This window comes from Lepidochelys kempii, chromosome 3 (genome assembly GCF_965140285.1).
Source record: "Lepidochelys kempii isolate rLepKem1 chromosome 3, rLepKem1.hap1, whole genome shotgun sequence".
In the NCBI taxonomy this organism is placed as follows: domain Eukaryota; kingdom Metazoa; phylum Chordata; order Testudines; family Cheloniidae; genus Lepidochelys; species Lepidochelys kempii.
Genome location: NC_136382.1, coordinates 96,642,356 through 96,665,604, shown reverse-complemented (window position 1 = coordinate 96,665,604; position 23,249 = coordinate 96,642,356). Strand labels below are relative to the sequence as shown.

At 40.4% G+C, this 23,249-nt stretch overlaps 1 protein-coding gene across 1 annotated transcript in view; it reads right to left on the bottom strand.

The window, feature by feature from the left end:
- The window catches only part of RNF217 (ring finger protein 217), a 99,264-nt gene that overhangs the window by 19,244 nt on the left and 56,771 nt on the right, over window positions 1-23,249 (bottom strand). Inside the window, exon 4 of the mRNA XM_073337202.2 lies at window positions 18,771-18,972. Within this exon, the coding sequence (XP_073193303.1) occupies window positions 18,771-18,972 (202 nt within the window). The remainder of the gene's footprint in view (window positions 1-18,770; window positions 18,973-23,249) is intronic.

Sequence of the window (23,249 nt, the reverse complement as noted above, 5' to 3'; positions counted from 1 at the left end):
TGGGATATAATTGGTTACATAATCATGTTACAATATGTTAGGATTGGTTAGTTAAATTTCAGGAAAATGATTGGTTAAGGTATAGCTAAGCAGAACTCAAGTTTTACTATATAATCTGTAGTCAATGTGGAAGTGAGTGGGTGGGGGTGGGCATGGGCATGTGGGTAAGGGAGATGGAAACAGGGAATGGGGGTAAGAAAATTGGAATCATGTTTGGCTAAGGGTAGGAATGGGAACAGGGACACAGGTGTAAGGCTCTGTGGTGTCAGAGCTGGGAAGGAGGATACTAAGGAAGGAAACTGGAATCATGCTTGCTGGAAGTTCACCCCAATAAACATCGAATTGTTTGCACCTTTGGACTTCGGGTATTGTTGCTCTCTGTTCATGCGAGAAGGACCAGGGAAGTAAGTGGGTGAAGGAATAAGCCCCCTAACACCATTGTGCTAGATGCTGTAAAAAGAACAAGACAACAGTCTCTACCCCAAATAGCTTGCAATCTAACACAAGAGACAGCAGATGGATGCAAATAGACAGGCGGGGACCACAAGGAAATAAGGCAATCAAGGAAAAGCATATAGATAAAAAACATCATTTTTTGTTATTTCAGTACATTTTTAAAAAGTAAAAATATCTAAAGTATTTGAAGCTATGACAAGCTATACTCAGGCCTAAACCTATGAAATCTATTAAAATAATTACATTTAAAAATACACAAGCAGTACATGTTTGCTACTGAAGTTTTAAAGAACATCAAACCACTGAACTGGTAGAACTTGGAAATCATTGGCTAAGCACCTGGAATCAGAGTTTGTTGTAGCGCTAAACCAGAAGTAGCCTCTTCTGCGGGTGCAGAGAGAATATTTTCTTCATTTCAGTTCAATCAACTAGTTCATTCAAAGGTGAGGAAACCAGTTGGGAGTTGAAAAAAGTAGGAAAGCTTTTTTTCCAATTCCAATCTATGAATAAAAACTAGCTGTGAGAGGATGAGATCTAATAGTTCTAAAATCTTGAAGGACAGTGGCCAGAAACAATCAGTGGAATTCAGTAACTACATGTAAGAATTCCTTTAATACAGCCATTTTAAATAAAAAACATATTTTGATAAACTTTCTTATTCTGTAACCAGCATAGTTATGGTAGTTTATTTAAAAAAATATTAAAATGCAGTCTGTGAATTTATAATTGAATTCCAATTACCATCCAAATATAGTTTAACACAAGTCACAAGTAAAAAAAAAATCAATTTAGTAAAGAAATGTGTGATTCAGCATTTTATAATAAAAAATGTAAAAATTAAGAATCTGAATAAATGTACATTAATCTCTCATGACAGCCTTTACCCTTATGTTCATCACTTTTACAAGACTATGATAAATTTTGAACAAACTATGCATTGTGCGGTATTGTTTGAAAACTCAAAAATCTACTAAATATTATTTCCTGGTAAAATGTGTGCAACATTGTAGGTAAAATTATAAAATTTTACTCTATGACATTGCTGAGACATGTTCCAAGTTAGAAAAACAACCCAGACCAGTTGCTCAGAGACAAAAGGTTAGCAAGTACCTCAGCCATGTGTCAACATAATCAAGTGAACTATTACTGGGTTGAGTGTTCATTCTTTAACAGGAAGAAGGGCATCAGTGAGAAATTTACATTTTGGCAATGGAACAGCTTGGGGTTTCCATGTAAGCAGACTGGCTATCACCTGAACCCCAGCTGGAGAGGATTCTCAAAGAGTAAAAGATATAAAAATGAGGAACAGAGGACACAAATCACTTTCTTTCACCTCATCTCCACTCACAGCATCAACAATGTTTGAAAGACAAAGGACGCATCAGTGAACTAAGGGAGTGGTCCTGACTAAAGGAGGTCAGCCAGTGAAAGCATGTGGTGAAAAAAACCTGTGCTTTGAATTCATTTAGCTTCATAAATTAGGTATTAGTTTGCATTTACCTTTTATTTCTTTGTAACCAATTCTGACTTTTATGCCTCATTACTTGTAATCACTTAAAATCTATCTTTCTGTAGTTAATAAACTTGCTTTATCTAAATCAGTATGTGTTTGGATTGAAGTGTCTGGAACCTGAGATAACAGGGTTTGTGCATATCATTTTCTTTTAATGAAATGATGGACTTTCTATGAGCTTGTACTGCACGGAAAGAAAAAGAGTTGGGCAGGACAAGACACACATTTCTTGGGACAAGTCTGGGACTGAGAATTTGCTGGTTTCACTCTGCAACATAATTTAGAAGTGGCTGGCTAGAAGCACTCATATAATTCAGCTGGGAGTAATTTTGCATGCTAGAGGCTGTATGTTAAAAGGCAAGGAGTGGTTGTTCTCAGAGCAAAGCAGTGTGAAAGGCACCCGAGGTTGGAGGGTTGAGAGGACACAGCTATTCAACTATCCAGATTGTACCCTGGGGAATGTCACATCTATATAGTTACTTAAACATGCATAGATAGAGTGTATTCTCCTGGTTAACAGGAAGTAGCAAAGGCTATATTTAGTTTCAAATCAAGGTTTCACTGGTTACCAACCTACCAATATCAACCATTCTTTAAGAAATAACTAAAAGGTACAAATGCAAACCAAGATTAAAATCAGTTATTTAAATCAGTAAACAGAAAATCTTGATTTAAATCAATTTTAATCAAGGCTGGGGGAGGGATAGCTCAGTGGTTTGAGCATTGGCCTGCTAAACCCAGGGTTGTGAGTTCAATCCTTGAGGGGGCCATTTAGGGATCTAGGGCAAAAATTGGGGATTGGTCTAGCAGGGGATTGGACTAGATGACCTCCGGAGGTCCCTTCCAACCCTGATATTCTATGATTCTATCTTTAAGGTTTCCCATTTGCTGATTTAATTATACACCTCTACCCCGGTATAATGCTGTCCTTGGGAGCCAAAAAATCCTACCGCTTTATAGGTGAAACTGCGTTATATTGAACTTGCTTTGGCCTCGAGCATTTCCATTATTAAAGCAGCCCCGCCCCCCAGAGCGCTACTTTACTGCGTTGTATGTGAACCCGTGTTATATCGGGTCACATTATATTTGGTAGAGGTGTAATTAAAATCAGTGACTTAAATCAATCCGTTCCAGATGATATTGGTCAGCATGCTTGGCAGCAGTAAAAAAATAACAGTTACTGCTTAACACATCACCGTTCATGGGGTTTAACTGAAGAAACTATTTGTATAAAATGTATGAAATATCTAAATTAGAACACTAAAAAAAAGTGAGGGACAGCAACAGAACACCTCTGTTTATCAGAATGAATGGAACTCATTAGGGCAAGAAACTTAAGTGATAGGGGGGAGGGCAAGAGGAGAATTCTCACCCCGGAGAGAAATACCTAGATTACTGCTTGTAACCAGCCCATCTGTGCCTTCAAATTCAGTTAATAGAGTCACTGAACTTACAGTTGTAAGATTAATTAGGACAATAAGTACCTAGTCCTGCCAGTGCAGGACTGTCCATTGCAGTACATTTTCTACTACTCGCTGGTATATCCACTGTCCACTTTAAGCTGAGGAGAAGCAGATACGACATGAGTCCACAACAGAATATTTCTGATGAATCATATGAAACAGAAGCATAAATTGTAATGAATTCCACTGCTAAAAAGGGGTCTGCCATAGCCACCACACTAAAGAACTGGTTTCTCATTGTAAACAAAATGCATAGTTATGGCCTCTATATAGAACCCACTGGGCAAGATACACAGCTGGTGTAAACTGGTGAAGATCCATTGCCTTTAGTGGAGTCTCTACCAATTTACACTAGCTGAGAATCTAGTCCAACCAATGCACAAGGATCATGATGCAGTCAATCACTATTATAGGAAACATTAAATGCTGAGAAATACTGGAGACTAAGTAAATACCCAAACTTAAAAAGAAAAACTTTTAGAATTCTACACCTTAATTAAGTGGAAGCTAATTGCACAAGATTATCTGACAATGGGAGAATAACTCCAAGCAATTCCAGCTACAGCAGAACCTCAGAGTTAGGAACACCTTGGGAATGGAGGTTGTTCGTAACTCTGAATAAAACATAGTGGTTGTTCTTTCAGAAGTTTATAACCAAACATTGACTTAATACAGCTTTAAAACTTTATTATGCAGAAGAAAAATGCTGCTTTTGACCATCTGAATTTAAATGAAACGAGCACAGAAACAGTTTCCTTACCTTGTCAAATCCTTCTTTTAAACTTTATTTTTTAGTAGTTTACGTTTAACACAGTACTGTGCTGTACAGTATTTGTTTGGTTTTTGGGGGACTTTTTTGCTGAATGATTGTGTACATCCAGTTTCAAATGAGGTGTGTGGTTGACTGGCAGTTCATAACTCTGGTGTTCGTAACTCTGAGGTTCTACTGTACCTTTTCATGTTGTTCTGGTATATTTCATGATATTTTTCTTCAGGGTGAGAGAACTGGTACTCCAAACTGGTACTCCAAATCCACCTCAAAACACTGCAGATCCTCTATTTACTCCCTCCAAGAAATCTTTTACTCTACATGTGTTATTAAAATTACACTAAAAAAAACTTTTTAAAAAAAGCTATTGTTCTACTGAGTTATTTGGACACTGAATTCAACCACTAGCATAAAATGGAATGTTTCGTCTATTTATGCACAAATTTCAATACACACTTTAACTATGGAATCACTCCAGTATCTGTACTGATAATATACGTAAACACAAATACAGGCAGATCTAGCTAGTCTGCAAATACTATTCTCAGTTCCCATCTGGATTAAAAAAAAATCAAATACATATATGAGGACTTATTATCAGGTCAGTAATAAATAAGCCTGGCATCTGCATGCAGATGTCTAACAAAGACTGGACACTGGAGACATATGCTGGTTTCTGCAGTGCATAAATGCATGACTATCTACCCTGCTGAATCAGGCACTCAGTCTTGAGAAGGGCGGGGGGGAGTAGAAGATAGAATAAACAGGTGTAAAAACATAATATTTCTAAATCTTAGAACTAGAGCAAGTTTTTAAACAGTTATTTCTGATGTAAAAGCTTCAGTTGTTATAACGGAATCTGTTTTATGGTTTTTGTTTTGCCCTGCTATGTAGCATGTAATCCGTAATGCAGCACATGATTTACCATTTAATGCAGTTAATTGGAGTCAGATAATGCTTTAATAAAATTTAAACGAGCTGTGTATTTTTTCCCCCATTTTCAGTGACCGCGGGATTCATAATCCCTGCCATAACAAACCCAAGTTAGGCTACATCTACGCTACAAGCACTACAGCTGCAGAGACATCACTGTAGCACAGACGTGTAGACACGTGCTACAGCAATGGAAGGGTTTTTCCATTGCTGTAGTAAATCCACCTCATTAAGAGGTGGAAGTCAGGTCTATGGAGGAATTCTTCCACTGACCTAGCAATGTAGACACTGTGGCTTAGGGTCAGCTTAACTACACCCCTACATGACACAGATAGGTCAACCTAAGTTTTAGGTGTAGAGCAGGCCTTAGTCTGATCATCCTGTTTTCTACAATTCAGCCGAATGAAGGCTAGGTAGGGTAGAGATGAAATCTGCTAATTTTTTGGACACCAGATGCTTAGTCTTACTGCTTTCTCTGGAGACCGTGGACAAAATCCCTTTTAAAAAAATCTGCTGGTTGAAGGCACGGTGAAAGATAGGGCCAAAGTGAGGAAAGGAACAATCACTTCAGCTGTATGTTTTCCCCCCTTTTTCTAATTTCTTTTAATAATTTTTAACTAGACAGTCTGCCACGGAGACACGTGCAGTTTTTCCTGACTGAAACATTTGCTTCTGAACAGCAAGTCTGCCAAGTCTGCTGCACAAATCTTTCCCTTTTTATATAAACGCTAAAATTGGAATCAGGATTGCGTGGTAAAAACCAAATTCAAAACATTTTAAAGCACAGACTTAGATTTTTGTTTAAGCTAAGCGTTTTTCCTTCCAAAACAGAAATCAAAGTGAAATATCTCCAGCAGCATTTCAATCATATGGCACTCCACTTCCTCACTACCGCTCCCGCCATTCTTCCATGAGTTCCAGACCTAAATGCCAATTCATTTTGCTATAGGACTGACAATCAGGAAATCCCACTTCTCTACATTAAAGAGTTGTTTTCATTTATACTCCAGGGGTCGGCAACCTTTCAGAAGTGGTGTGCCGAGTCTTTATGTATTCACTCTACTTTAAGGTTTCGCGTGCCAGTAACACATTTTAACGTTTTTAGAAGGTCTCTTTCTATATGTCTAAAATATAAAACTCAACTATTGTTGTATGTAAAGTAAATAAGGTTTTTAAAATATTTAAGAAGCTTCATTTAAAATTAAATTAAAATGCAGAGCGCCCTGGACTGATGGCCAGGACCCGGGCAGTGTGAGGGCCACTGAAAATCAGCTCGTGTGCCGCCTTTGGCACGTGTGCCATCGGTTGCCTACCCCTGCTATACTCCATAGATGTTATTTTCCTACAAGTTACATTGTGTTGTCTCCCCTTTATAACCTTCTTCAATCCTGCTCCAAGTAGCGACTGACCAAGAACTAGCATTATAAGAATCTCTCCAAAATTTCCCATAGTATAATGAGATCTGGATTCACAACTACAAGAACCAAACAAACCCATACAGTTTTAGTTCAAGGCCAGATCCAAAACTGGAATGAAACTATTTTCCAGTTCTGGTTCAGAGATACTTGAAAGTTCACAAGAACAGACTCTCTGCACAAGACGGTGAAAATCTTACAAGATTTTAGCTGATCTCACAAGATTTCCACCATTGAATAAGGCAGAATTCACAAGTTGAGCTGAAATCTTGTAAATATCAGCTCAGTTTCAGCATTTTCCACCTTCCTGAATGAAGGAATTATCAGTAGACAAGCTCATAAGAGACTGATGCCATTTAATACATAACATTTCCCTGATTCAGACAACCAAATTATACACTAAATCTAATCTACAGCCTAATGCCTTCTCCTCAGCAATCTTGAGTCCTAATTCGATTCAAACCATTCTGGTTTTATTTTTCAATTTTCTCCTCTGAGATTTGCTGAAATTCCATGGTATTTTGCTACCCATATATTTTTTATTTCCACATCTTGTACTAGAGCAACATAAAAAAAGCCTGGTTTCAGAGTAGCAGCCGTGTTAGTCTGTATCCGCAAAAAGAAAAGGAGGACTTGTGGCACATTAGAGACTAACAAATTTATTTGAGCAGAAGCTTTCATGAGCTACAGCTCACTTCAAATGAAGTGAGCTGTAGCTCATGAAAGCTTCTGCTCAAATAAATTTGTTAGTCTCTATAAGGTGCCACAAGTCCTCCTTTTTTAAAAAAGCCTGTTTCCCTTCTGTAACAGGAAGACATTAGGACCATGTATATCAATGCAGAATTTTCTGATTGTGTCATAATAGGTTCAGGTGCTAAAACCTTACACCAAAATTCAAGGTAATTACTACTGAATTATGTAGGCAGGTGGCTCCAATTAGCTCCATCCACACTGAGGAGGTCAGAGTTTCACAGGGAAGTAGTGAGCTAAAACAGAGGTTGCCCCAGAGAGAAACCCTACAGCAGTGGTTCCCAAACTTGTTCCACCGCTTGTGCAGGGAAAGCCCCTGGCGGGCCGGGCCCGTTTGTTTACCTGCCGCGTCCGCAGGTTCCGCCGATCATGGCTCCCAGTGGCTGCGATTCGCTGCTCCAAGCCAATGGGAGCTGCTGGAAGCGGCGCAGACCAAGGGACATACTGCCCTACAGTAAAATTCAGTGAGTAAACACAGGCTGAGGTTTTGCATTGTACTACTCTTACTAACTTATCAAGAAAATCTAAGTCACAAGAGCACTTACAAACAAGGAAATGAAGAGCTAAGGACATCAAATCTTACACAGACCAAACATGGAGAAATGTATTGTCATCATAACACAACAAATTTAACTCTGATTCAAGGATTACTGGGGCTGCATTTATTTGTTACCTCCACATCAGTATTTAAACAGTATTTCCTCAAAAAACAAAAAAAACCTGATAATATTTTCCAATAATCTAGTGATGGAGTTTTTTTGGTAGAGTATTGTTTTTTGGGGGTTTGGGGTTTGTTTGGTTTTTTGCTGTAACAATAGAAATATGGTTGTTTCTTGCAGATCTATAACAATAGACTACGAAGTAGTAAAATATTGATTTTATTGTTAAATTATGTATATGGACTTTCATTTAGATCTTACCAATGGGTCTCATTAATACATACATACATACAAACATAACCTTTTTCAGTCAGATTTCTGTATTTGTTGTATATTTAGAGATCACAGATGCATGAGTAGTATTTAATTTTGGACAGCTGCATTGTGATAAGCCTGATGAACTAGATGTATTTATACTGATCAGAACTAATTATTTACTTTACTGTAGCACTAGCCATGGAGTAATAAGTTAATGCTTTAGCATGAAGGCAGCATGGAATTTGTAATATATTTTTGTCACTTAGGTTTTGAAGAGTCAAAACCAGGGTTGGTTCAGATCCAGATTAAATTTATCCAAACTAAAACCCACATACAGGGGTTCATTGAAAAAAAGAAGAAGTTCTTGTTTTGGCCCATCTCTCCCTTGTAGTTTTAGAAAAAGGCACAGTCATAGTATCTGGACATTGAAACTCACTTTTTGCAAGCAAGATGATGCAGATCAATTTCCTATTAGAAAGTTTAAAAAAAGAACAAGGATAATTGGAAAACACGCAAAATTATTTATCTCTTTGCTAGGTCCCAAAAATAGTATGTAAGACTGAGGGTTTAAACCTCTTTGGGAAATGCAAAGATCTCCTCCAGAAGGGCTATATGAACTCCTAATATTCTTATTAATAGTATCCAGTTCAAGTGTCATTTGGCAACAAAGACTAAATTTATACAAACATATTAGGTTATCTATTTTATTTCAGATCAATAAGAAAGCTAACAGCTGGAGCTTTTCTGATGGATTGCCTATACCAGGGGTAGCCACATTTATTGACACTCTGAGCCGCATATGATAATCTTCAGAAGTTCAAGAGCCACAAGACACACACAGGTTTCAGAGTAACAGCCGTGTTAGTCTGTATTCGCAAAAAGAAAAGGAGTACTTCTGGCACTTTAGAGACTAACCAATTTATTTGAGCATAAGCTTTCGTGAGCTACAGCTCACTTCATTGGATGCATACTGTGGAAACTGCAGAAGACATTATATACACAAAGACCATGAAACAATACCTCCTCCCATCCCACTCTCCTGCTGGTAATAGCTTATCTAAAGTGATCACTCTCCTTACAATATGTATGATAATCAAGTTGGGCCATTTCAAGCACAAATCCAGGTTTTCTCACCCTCTGCCCCCCCACCCCCACACACAAACTCACTCTCCTGCTGGTAATAGCCCATCCAAAGTGACCACTCTCTTCACAATGTGTATGATAATCAAGGTGGGCCATTTCCAGCACAAATCCAGGTTTTCTCACCCCCCCCCCAAAAAAAAACACACACACACACAAACTCACTCTCCTGCTGGTAATAGCTTATCCAAAGTGACCACTCTCCCTACAATGTGCATGATAATCTAGGTGGGCCATTTCCAGCACAAATCCAGGTTCTCTCATACCCCTCCCCACACACACACACACAAACTCACTCTCCTGCTGGCAATAGCTCATCCAAACTGACCACTCTCTTTACAATGTGTATGATAATCAAGGTGGGCCATTTCCAGCATAAATCCAAGTTTAACCAGAACATCTGGGGGGGGGGAGGGGGGAGGAAAAAACAAGGGGAAATAGGCTACCTTGCATAATGACTTAGCAACTCCCAGTCTCTATTTAAGCCTAATTTAATAGTATCCGATTTGCAAATGAATTCCAATTCAGCAGTTTCTCGCTGGAGTCTGGATTTGAAGTTTTTTTGTTTTAAGATAGCGACATTCATGTCTGTAATTGCGTGACCAGAGAGATTGAAGTGTTCTCCGACTGGTTTATGAATGTTATAATTCTTGACATCTGATTTGTGTCCATTTATTCTTTTACGTAGAGACTGTCCAGTTTGACCAATGTACATGGCAGAGGGGCATTGCTGGCACATGATGGCATATATCACATTGGTGGATGTGCAGGTGAACGAGCCTTTGATATTGTGGCTGATGTGATTAGGCCCTGTGATGGTGTCCCCTGAATAGATATGTGGGCACAGTTGGCAACGGGCTTGTCTCCCAAGATTTGTGAGAGTGTTGGGTCATCCTTCAGGATAGGTTGTAGATCCTTAATAATGCGTTGGAGGGGTTTTAGTTGGGGGCTGAAGGTGATGGCTAGTGGCGTTCTGTTATTTTCTTTGTTAGGCCCGTCCTGTAGTAGGTGACTTCTGGGAACTCTTCTGGCTCTATCTATCTGTTTCTTCACTTCCGCAGGTGGGTATTGTAGTTGTAAGAATGCTTGATAGTCTTGATTGTCTGGCTACGTAGACTCCCTACTCAGGCCCTACACTACCAGCACTCCCAGCTACCTTCAAGACACCACTGACTTCCTGAGGAAACTACAGTCCATCGGTGATCTTCCTGATAACACCATCCTGGCCACTATGGATGTAGAAGCCCTCTACACCAACATTCCACACAAAGATGGACTACAAGCCGTCAAGAACACTATCCCCGATAATGTCACGGCTAACCTGGTGGCTGAACATTGTGACTTTGTCCTTACCCATAACTATTTTACATTTGGGGACAATGTATACCTTCAGATCAGTGGCACTGCTATGGGTACCCGCATGGCCCCACAGTATGCCAACATTTTTATGGCTGATTTAGAACAACGCTTCCTCAGCTCTCGTCCCCTAACGCCCCTACTCTACTTGTGCTATATTGATGACATCTTCATCATCTGGACCCATGGAAAAGAACCCCTTGCGGAATTCCACCATGATTTCAACAATTTCCATCCCACCATCAACCTCAGCCTGGTCCAGTCCACACAAGAGATCCACTTCCTGGACACTACAGTGCTAATAAACAATGGTCACATAAACACCACCCTATACCGGAAACCTACTGACCGCTATTCCTACCTACATGCCTCCAGCTTTCACCCTGACCACACCACACGATCCATCGTCTACAGCCACGCTCTGCGATACAACCGCATTTCCTCCAACCCCTCAGACAGAGACAAATACCTACAAGATCTCTATCAAGCGTTCTTACAACTACAATACCCACCTGCTGAAGTGAAGAAACAGATTGACAGAGCCAGAAGAGTACTCTGAAGTTACCTACTACAGGACAGGCCTAACAAAGAAAATAACAGAAAGCCACTAGCCATCACCTTCAGCCCCCACTAAAACCTCTCCAACGCATCATCAAGGATCTACAACCTATCCTGAAGGATGATCCAACACTCTCACAAATCTTGGGAGACAGGCCAGTCCTTGCCTACAGACAGCCCCCCAACCTGAAGCAAATACTCACCAACAACCACATACCACATAACAGAACCACTAACCCAGGAACCTATCCTTGCAACAAAGCCCGTTGCCAACTGTGTCCACATATCTATTCAGGGGACACCATCATAGGGCCTAATCACATCAGCCACACTATCAGAGGCTTGTTCACCTGCACATCTACCAATGTGATATATGCCATCATGTGCCACAATGCCCCTCTGCCATGTACATTGGTCAAACTGGACAGTCTCTACATAAAAGAATAAATGGACACAAATCAGACGTCAAGAATTATAACATTCAAAAACCAGTCGGACAACACTTCAATCTCTTTGGTCACTCGATTACAGACCTAAAAGTGGCAATTCTTCAACAAAAAAACTTCAAAAACCGACTCCAACGAGAGACTGCTGAATTGGAATTAATTTGCCAACTGGGTACAATTAACTTAGGCTTGAATAAAGACTAGGAATGGATGGGTCATTACACAAAGTAAAACTATTTCCCCATGTTTATCCCCCCCGCTGTTACTCACACGTTCTTGTCAACTGCTGGAAATGGCCCACCTTGATTATCACTACAAAAGGTTTTTTGCCCCCCGCTCTCCTGCTGGTAAGAGCTCACCTTACCCGAAGTGTGTATGATAACGCCCATTGTTTCATGTTCTCTGTGTATATAAATCTCCCCACTGTATTTTCCACTGAATGCATCCGATGAAGTGAGCTGTAGCTCACGAAAGCTTATGCTCAAATAAATTTGTTAGTCTCTAAGGTCCTCCTTTTCTTTTTATTGTGAAGCTGGAAACACACACAACCAGCTTTTCAGGTACAACAATGGAGAAGCCAGACAGCATTGATAGCCCATTAAGGGAAATACACACTCACAAAGATTACCCCAGGAACTGTATACAATGGAGACCTCTCAGAGAGAGCACGTAGACAACAGAGACTGCTTAACTCATAGCAATAGATCCTTCCAGCAAGCATGAAGAACCTATAAAAGAGGGGAAATGACATCATTTGGCCTCACTTCCCCCACTAATTTAATAACATCTCAATACCCAGAAACATGTCTGGAGAACAAAGACTGAACTGAGGAGATGGTCCCAGGCCGGAAAGGAAAATCCCATCTTGTGAATTAAGGAACTATACCTTGAGAGTGAGACACTGCTTGATTTAAATCCTGTCTAGTTTATAGAACTAAAATTGCGATTTTACTTTTATATCTTGGGTAGCCAACTTTGATCTGTATGCTTACTACTTATAATCACTTAAAATCTATCTTTCTGTAGTTAATAAATCTGTTTCATATCTTACCTCAAATAGTGTGTTTTGCTTGAAGTGCTTGGGGAATCTGCTCAGTGTACAAAAGCTGGTTCACGTCCACTTTCCTTTGTAGAAGTGGTGGACTAGGTAATAAACTTACATTGGTCAGGCTTCTGACCAGAACAGGACTGTAAAGCCCTGGGATCCTAGGCTGGGGAGTAGGGGGAACTGGCTGGAGTCTATTGTTGGTTCATGAGTGGCTGGCAAAAGCAGTTGGGTGTGTCCCTGCCTGTGGACGTCTGTGTTAAGTGCAGGACCTGGAGCATCACAGTGTGAGAGGGAGCCCAGGTTGGTGACACAGAGGGCTCAGCAGTACCCCAGTTCCAGGTTGCACCCCAGGGAACCCATCACACACTGCCATCAGTTTTTAACAGATGAAAATTAGACAAAAGGCCAGGTTTCCAGAAATGTGTGAGCAGTCATGCTCGCGAAGTCTGTGCGCACATTTTTGTGAACCCACATTTCTAAATGTGCCCTCAACAAAATGTTAATTAGAATAGGGCATTTGTCAGAAAAGTTACTTCTGTTTTGTTTTACAATTGCTTTCCCGTATTTTAGCACACACAGTATATACCTACCCATTTGGAACCTAAAGTCTAGATTTTTCATGATTGCATGTTCTTAGACAGATTCTTATCAATTGCTTGCTTTTAGACCATGGGACTACATTTGTAACCCCTTCATGTCTGATTGCTGGGTGTTAACAATTATTTTTTGAGTGTATTGAATGAATGGAGTGGAGAGCTGCTGCTACTGTTAGTGATACTACCACAGAGTATGTCTACAAAAGTATATGGGCAATTCTTAATTTAGTGCAAAGCGCAACAACAGAATATGGTCCAAGAGGTGAATATAGCTGAACCACTGGGTAATAGTAGCCATATGGTAATTAAATTTAAAAACCTTGTAGGGGGGTTAAAATACCAAAGAAACCCACCACAGTAGCATTTACTGTCAGAAAGGGGAACTACACAAAAATAAGAAAGTTAATTAAATGGAAATAAAAAGGAACAGTCACAAGGGTGAAATGCCTGCAAAGTGCATGGAGACTATTTTAAAACACCATAATAGAGGCTTAAACTAAATATATATATAAACCACAATAAACAGTAAGAGGACCAAAAAATGCCACCATGGCTGAACAGCAGAGTAAAAGAACCAGTTAGAGGTAAAAAGGCATCCTCTAAAAATTTGAAGTCAAATCCTTCTGAGGAAAATAGAAACTTTAGTAAGTCAAGTATAATAAGACAGAACAAGAAAGAATTTGAAAAGTAACTAGTTAAGGACATAAAAACTAACAGCAATTTTTTTTAAGTACGTCAGAAGCCTACCAAAAAGTCAGTGTGGGACACTGGATGATCAAGGTGCTAAAGAAACATTTAAAGGAGACCAGGTTGTTGCCAAGTAGCTAAATGAATTCTATGCAATAGTCTTCATTGCAAAGGATGTTAGGTTGATTCCCACACCTGAGCCATTCTTTTTAGGTGACAAATCTGAGGAACTGTCCTAGATTGAGGTGTCAGTAGAAGAGATTTTGGAACAAATTGATAAATTAAACAGTAATAAGTCACCAAGACCAAATGGTATTTACCCAAGAGTTCTAAAGGAACTCAAATATGAAATTGCAGAACTTCTAACTGTGGTATGTAACCCATCACTTAAATAAATGTCTACCAGATGACTGGAAGGTAGTTAAGGTAATGCCGATTTTTAAAAATGGCTTTAGGGGTGATCCTGGCAATTACAGGCCAGTAAGTCTAACTTCAGTACCAGGCATTTGGTTGAAACTATAGTAAAGAACAAAATTATCAGATACTGTGACAAAGTTCCTGCTCTACCTTGGTGGGTCTTGCGCTTATTGGCGGATTTCCTCACCTTGGAGCTTCACGGCAGCCCTGAGCTTGGCCGTTTTTCTGAACCCACAGTCCAGGTCGACTCCTCCTGTGTCTGACCAGGAGTTGGGAGGATTTGGGGGGAACCCGGGCCTGCCTTCTACTCAGGGTTCCAGCCCAGGGCCCTGTGGAATCCACCTGTCTAGAGTGCCTCCTGGAACAGCTGTGCAACAGCTACAACTCCCTGGGCTACTTCCCCATGGCCTCCTCCCAACACCTTCTTTATCTTCACCACAGGACCTTCCTCCTGGTGTCTGATAATGCTTGTACACCTCAGTCCTCCAACAGTCCGCGTTCTCACTCTCAGCTCCTAGTGGCTCTTGCTCCCAGCTCCTCACATGCACACCACAAACTGAAGTGAGCTCCTTTTTAAAACCCAGGTGCCCTGATTAGCCTGCCTTAATTGATTCTAGCAGCTTCTTGATTGGCTGCAGGTGTTCTAATCAGCTTGTCTTAATTGTCTCCAGAAGGTTCCTGATTTTTCTGGAACCGTCCCTGTTACCTTACCCAGGGAAAAGGGACCTACTTAGCCTGGGGCTAATATATCTGCTTTCTATTACTCTCCTATAGCCATCTGGCCTGACCCTGTCACAATACATAGATGAACACAATACATTGGGGAAGAATCAAGATGGTTTCTGTAAAGAGAAATCATGCCTCACCAATCTATTAGGATTCTTTGAGAGTCAACAAGCGCGTGATAAGGATTATCCTGTGGATAAACTGTACTTGAACTTTCAGAAAACTTTTCACAACTTCCCTCACCAAAAGCTCTTAAGCAAACTAATCAGTCATGGGATAAGAGGGAAGGTGTTTTTGTGGATCAGTAACTAGCTAAAAGATAGGAAACAAAGGGTAGGAATACATGGTCAGTTTTCACAAAGGAGAGATGTAAACAGCAAAGTCCCCCAAGGATCTGTACTGGGACCTGTGCTATTCAACAAATCCATAGATGATCTGGAAAAAGGGATGAATAGTGAGGTGGCAAAATTTGCAAACAATACAAAATTACTCAAGATAGTTAAGTCCAAAGATGACTGAGAGGAGTTACAAAGGGATCTCCCTAAACTAGGTGACTAGGCAACAAAACGGCAGATGAAATTCAATGCTGGTAAGTATAAAGTAATGCACATTAGAAAAATAATCCCAACTATACATACAAAATGATGGGGTCTAAATTAGCTGTTACCACTCTGGAGTGAGATCTTGGATTGTGAATAGTCCCCTGAAAACTTCTGCTCATTGGGCAGAGGCAGTCAAAAAAGATCACGGAATGTTAGGAACCATTAGGAAAGGGATGGAAGATATCATAATGCCACTAAATAAAACCATGTTATCTAAATCCATGCCCTCACCTTGAATACTGCATGTTCTGCTTGCCTCATCTCAAAAAAGATACATTAGAACTGGAAAAGGTGCAGAGAAGGGCAACAAACACGATTAGGGGGTATGGAACAGCTTCTAGAGCAGTGCTTCTCAAGCTATCTGATCTGGGGGACTGGCAATTTTTTTTCCAATGTACGCACAGACCGGCAGCCGATGGCTCGTGGACCGGCAGCAGTCCACGGACCACCATTTTGAGTAGCACTGTTCTAGAGGAGGAGAGATTAAAAAGACTGGGTCTGTTCATCTTAGAAAAAAGACAACTAAAGAGGGATGTAATAGAGGTGGAAGCGTTATTTACCCCTTCATATAACAGAAGAACTAGAGGTCACCCAAAGAAATTAATAGACACCAGATTTAAAACAAACAAAAGGGAGCACTTCTTCATACAATGCATAGCTAACCTATGGAACTCAATGCCATGGGATATTGTGAAGGCCAAAATTATAACTGTTCTCTGAAAAGAATTAGATAAGCTCATGGAGGATAGGTCCAACAAAGGCTATTATCCAAAATGGTCTGTGACACAATCCCACGCTCTGGGTGTCCATAAACTTCCCATTGCCAAAAGCTGGGACCGGAGAACAGGATCACTGTTCTGTTCTTTCCCTCTGAAGCATCTGGCACTGGCCAATGTCAGAAGAGAGGATACTAGGGTTAGATGGACCACTGGTCTGAACCAGTATGGCCGCTCTTATGGCAAAAGCAAAGAGCACAACAGCCATCAGAAGACCGTAATATGGTTGCAGAGAGTAGAGAGAAGGGGACAGGAAGGAAGAAGAGGATAGAGCAAAGGGAAAATAAATGTGGGGTGGGGTGGGGTGGAGGGAGAGACAGGGCAAAAGGAAAGATGATGAGCTAAGCAAAGGGGATCAGAAGCAAGCGAAAAGAGAAGGGAGGACAACAGGTTTCCCCACATAAAATGTAGTAACTATAAAATATATTCTGAATAGGAGTTAACGATTCACCAGCATCACATCCTAGTCTAACTATGAGTAACAAACTAGAATAATAAGAAAAAAATTAGCATTTACAAGAGCATCCTCAAAATGATGCAGAAACACTATGTAAATTATTTACTCCCCCCAAAAAACCTAAAAGGTAAAGTAATATCCCTTTTCTACAGAATTGGCGAAAGCAAGAGACGTTAAAATAACTTGCCCAAGGCCACACAGAAAGCCGTCAGAAGTCCCCAGATTGGAAGTTAGGAATTCCTCTCACCCAACCTCATAACTTCCTTCTAGTCCATGTTGACTCTCAATTGTATTATACTGGTTTTGAAAGTTAAAGTTCAATGAGGTGGCAGGCCACGAATGCGATAACATTGATGGTCAAAAACCAAAATTTTTGTCCTGAGGTATATTTTTGATATTTTAACATTTGCTTTCTTCCTGATCTGGGATGAGAAGTTGTAATATCAGAAATTTACCCAGAATGGGAAGTTTACAAAAATGTAAATCCAGAAGTGCAGAAGTGTTTTATTTTGCCATTTTCAATTGAAACTATTTTGATATTCCTGAATCAAAATGTTTCACTGCAGCTTGTTTGAACTGTGTCCACCCGAGCTGCCATAGAACCTCATGTTCCTCATGCCCCCATTCTCCTCTCTGGGCCAGACAACATCTTCCATGATCCACCATGGTGGTTCAACCAAAGGGGAGATTGTGATGTAGTTTGGACTGTAGAATAGGACAGACCAAGCAATGTCAAAACTACAACTCCCATGAGGCTCCATAATAAGCACAGTTCAATGTCAAACTGATATGAAATGAAATGTTTTAATTCAGGATGACCCGACTCAAAATATTTCATTTAGATAGCAGACCAAAAAAGGACAATACAAATTTGGACAAAATCAAAATTTTTCTGCAGAAACTGTTTTTTTGATGGAAAAACATTGATAGAAAATTCTCAGCCAGCTGTAGATGAGCATTGTTTTGATGAGTATTAGTACTTTGAAGGTCTAAGTCTCGTAGTGAGACAAAGAGGAGGGTATCATCACTGAGACAAAGCCCTTCGTTCCCATATATATGTTTTTTATATATATAAGACCACCGATGTGGTTTTCACTGCATTATCAAGAAAGTGCTTGCTGATTCTCCCACTAATCAAAACAGCTGCACTAATGTACGCGCACGTCTGTGTGTATGTATGTGTGCAGTACAAAACAATAATATGGGACAGAATGCAAAAGAGAAATGTAGAATCCCAGTGTTGAAATCCTTTTGGAAATATGAGTACTTCATAAAGGATGTTCACCACAGCACCCTTGTTTCTTAGGATACAACACGGAACAGAGGATCCATTTAAATACCCTAAGTCACAACAAAAGAATACTTAGAAAGTGTAAGCACAAGACAACTATAAGTTTATCTTTCCAGAAGTTATATGCTTCAGTTCCCCATTAAAATAGTTTTATGTTGGGATGCAAAGCTTTTTCAATTTGCTTGCTACAGTAACACTCTGATTACAAAAAAGTTCCAATACAAGAGAGTCCATTAGAAAAGGTAAAAGTAAAAAAGAGCTTATTCACCCATAACCCTCTGATTAAAAATTCCAAATGCTAAATTTGTTTATATTTTTAATGAAGCATCTTGAAACAACCCAACTTCTTTATAAGAAGTCTATGATGCATTTTGGACAAACTGTTAATTAGTTAATAGTTTTTTCACTCATCACTTCATAATGCCGTTCTCTGCAAGGCACATCATCCACTCACCACAGACAGAGCCTCGCACTAATCTCCTTAAATGCGGTCTCTCAGGGAGGTAGCGATATTTGCATCCAAATATACTGAGGTTTGACGTGTGATCTCCAAAGAAACGGAGCTGGCGGTATCTCTCCCCACAGCGGTAACAGAAATTAGTGTTACATTGTGAACAGGTCATGTGGTCACACCCTTCTGTTCTCTGGATGTGGATCTTTATGAGCACAAGAGGAAGAAAAAGAAAATGTTAATTTAAACAAATAAAAAAAAACATTAAAGCAAGTACTACGTAATAATTATCTGGAACAAAGATCAGATAAAGAGTGAACATGAGTGATTCCCAGAGTAACAGTCACCCTGTTACTGTCCCAGCCATTCTATCAGTAATATGATTGGCTTAAATAAGTGTACGATGACATTCACACATTTGTTTACGAAGCAACAAACCTGAATATTTCACTTAAATTCATTTCTGGAATTCCATTTAAGGATTACCTCCCCATTTATCTCCCCTTCCCTTCTTTTTTTAGAGAACAATTTTTTTTTTACACCTCAGACAAGAGCCCACGGGAGTTCTTCAAATAATCCAAATGTTATTGCAGTTTTAAAATGATAAGAACTCTGGTGATTATTTAGATACATTATTCAGTACTACAACTATAGTTCAATTTAAAAAAGTATTGAAAAACATAACTTAGGAAGGCACCTTTTCCTGCCTGCTGACCTGTCATGACACTCTTCCACCATGAAATTGGAAGTGAGAGCATCAAGCCCTCCTGGCCCCAAGCATGTTGGTCCCTACAGCAACTGCTGAACTCCCCTCTTCTCCACCTTGCCATCCTAATGTACAAGTTATGGATGTCTGCCTGAGGATCCTGCACACTGAGCTTCATGCACAGGGCCCTGCAAAATGTAAAGCTCAGATTTGGTAAAAGCACTTGTAAATTCTTCATTTTAAAGAGTCAACTGACTGTGAGACACTTAGAAACAGCTGAATAGTGCTTTACATGTTCTGTCCTTAATACCTTGCCTCCTTTCACACATGTTTATGCCTCTGACTGTTGCGCATTATACTTGGAGCCACTTTCTGAAAACAGTCCAGCCTCCACCCTTACATCACTCAAATCACTACTAGAAACCCAACTCTGCACCACTGCCCAGTTCTTGCTTTCCCCACCCTTCACCCCCGAAGTACAGCAAAAACAAGCAACAAAAACCCAAGGAAACAACAAGATGCGTTCCTATCTTCACTCAAATTTTAAGTGGTATTTTGTATCTTCTCCACACACATTGCTCTCTTTCAATTACCAGCTGTTTAAGGGAGGGACTGTCTTCCTACGTCTGAACAGAATCTAGCATACCTTAGAGTAGCAGTTCTCAAACTGTGGGTCAGGACCCCAAAGTGGGTCACAACCCCATGCCAGGTCTGGCATTAGACTAGCTGGGACCACCCAGGGCTCAGGCTTTGGCTTCAGCCTGGGCAGCGGGGCTCAGGATACAGGCCCCCTGCCCGAGGATGAAGCCTGGGGCTTTGGGCCCCTCTGCCCATGGCGGTGGGGCTCAGGCTTTGCCCCCCCACCCAGAGCAGCGGGGCTCGGGTAGGCTCAGGCTTCAGTCCCCCCTCTTGGGGTTGTGTAGTAATTTTTGTTGTCAGAAGGGGGTCGCAATACAATGAAGTTTGAGAACCCCTGTCTTAGACACTACTATAACATGAATACTAAAAACAACCCCCAACACACTTTTTTTTTAAATTGAAGAATAAAGTATCTCTTCTACATCCCCTGATGTATCCCTACTGATATCTCTCTGATATGTGTTCTCCCATATCATTTGTGGCCATTTTACCTCTCTTTTTCCTCCACCCCTTCAACTTTTTCTTTATCTCGACAAGCAGGTAGCCATTGGGGCACTTTTCCTCAGAAAGAGACATGGTATCAGTTCAGAGATCCTCGTCAGTGATACTATTACATCAGGGAGCAGAGGGTGCTGAAAATCATCATTAGCATCACATTCTCCCTACACCACCACTTTAACCACTTATACTTTAAAAGAGACCAAAGTATCACTTTTAAAGTGCACCACTTTGCAGAGCCTAGGGTCAAACATGTCTCACACAACAGAATGATGGGCATTTCCATCACACTACCACCAAATATACCCCAATTTGTATGTTGTTCAGTTGACTAAAAAAATTAGGATTGTAAAAAAATACCCCACAAAACAAAAGACAAAACATTTCAAATTCTGGATCCCAGTTCCTAATGTCTGCAGTCAGATTAGGCCTCAATCTGAAAACTACTAGAGAGTATACCGAAAAAATCTTAGCATACAAGACTAAGGGAATTATCCCTGAAGATTCATTCGCGTATCTTTAATATCTTTCTTCAATATTAAACCCACCCTTAACTAAACCACTAAAACACGCACCATTCACATACTTAAACTGAGTTACTGCATTATCTTATTGCTGTAACCCTTGTCCTTCTCCATCCTCCTTTCCCACAAATATGCATGGAGCAGCACAGCCCCACACTCAGGAAGGAAACAGGTCCTGGGCACCCCCAAAGCTCAGCCCCAACACCCTAGCTCTACTCCCAGTGATAGCCCTGAAGCAGCTGCCAGTATTAGCTAACAAGTTCTGAAGGTGCGTGCATCTTCAAATTGGAAATTTTTGTTACACACCACTGATGTGACTCTTTCCAAAGCAAATATATTTCAACTTTGATTACCCACAGCACCCTGTTATCAGGTATCATGACGCTGCTTTGGATGTCTAAATTCACATAAACAGAGCAGTTCTTCGGTGTCATTCAGATGATCAATGCTGAACTTACTATGGCTTCTGCAGATTAACAACTAGAATATCCTCACTGAGGGGATCGTAGAATCAGAGGGTTAGAAGGGACTGCAAGAGTAATCTAGTCTAACCCCCTGCCAAGATGCAGAATTTGGTGCATCTAAACCATCCAAACAGATAGTTATCCCACTGCCTCCTTTCAAAAACTTTGAGTGAAGGAGCTTCCACAACCTCACTAGGCAGTCTGTTCCATTGTCCTACCATTCTTACAGTTAGGAAATTTTTCCTGAGTTTTATTCTAAATCGGCTGTGCTGTAGTTTGAACCCATTGGCTCTTGTCCTGCCCTCTGTGGTAGGAGAGAACAACTTTTCTCCATCTGTTTTATTGCAGCCTTTCAAGTATTTGAAGACCGTTATCATGATCCCCCTTTAATGTCCTCTTTTCCAAACTAAACATACCCAGTTCCTTCAGCCTTTGCTCATTGGCCTGCATTCCCCATCCCTTTGATCATCTTTGTCGCTCACCTCTTGATCCTTTCCAGTTTTCCTACATCCTTTCTATGTATCCTTTCAAAACTGGACACAGTACTCTAGCTGAGGCCTAACCAGTGCCAAGTAGAGCGGTACTATTACCTCCCATGACTTGCATGCTATGCCTCTGTTAATGCAAACTAAAATTGCATTTGCTTTTTTTTGCAACAGCATCACACTGCTGACTCATGTTGAGGTTATGATCTACCACAACTCCCTGATCCTTTACAACAGTGCTGCTGCCAAGCCAGTTATCCCCCATTCTGTATTTGTGTATTTGGGTTTTCTTCCCTAAGTATAGCACCTTACATTTGTCTTTGTTGAATTTCATTTTGTTGTCTATAGCCCAGTTCTCAAATGTATCAAGTTCCCTCTGAATTTTAGCTCTATCCTCCAGTGTGTTGGCATCCCTCCCCTCCAGCTTTGTGTCATCTGCAAAGTTGATCAGTATCCTCTCCATTCCTATATCCAGGTCATTAATAAAGATGTTAAATAACACCGGACCCAGAACAGATCCCTGTGGAACCCCACTTGAGACATCCCTCTAATCTGACATTGTTCAATTAACAATCACACTCTTTGTGGTTGTTAAACGAATTACGTATCCACTTAATGGTAGTCCACTGAGCCTGCATTTCTCCAGCTCACTTATCAGAATGTCCTGGGGGGCTGTGTCAAAAGCCTTGCTGAAGTCCAGGTATATTATGTCTATTGCATTTCCCCTATCCACCAACCCAGTTACCACATCGAAGAAGAAAATCAAGCTGGTTTGGCATGATTTGTTCTTGGTAAATCCATGTTGGCTGCTAGTGATTACCCCTTCAACTTCCAGGTATTTGCAAACTGAATGTTTTATACATTGCTCTAGTAGTTTCCCAAGTACTGAAGTCAGGCTGACTGGTCTATAGTTCCCTGACTCCTCCTTTTTCCTTTTTAAAGATAGGCATTACTTTAGCCCTGCGCCAGTCTTCCAGGACCTCTCCTCTCATCCATAAACTTGCAAATATTATTGCCAGTGGCACCAAGATTTTTTCAGCTAATTCCTTCAGTACCCTGTGATGAATAGCATCAGGCTCTGCTGATTTGAATTCATTCAAATTGTTCAGAAGATCTCTAACATCTTCTTTAACCAAATCTGCATCCCTTCCCCTTTATTGTCTATG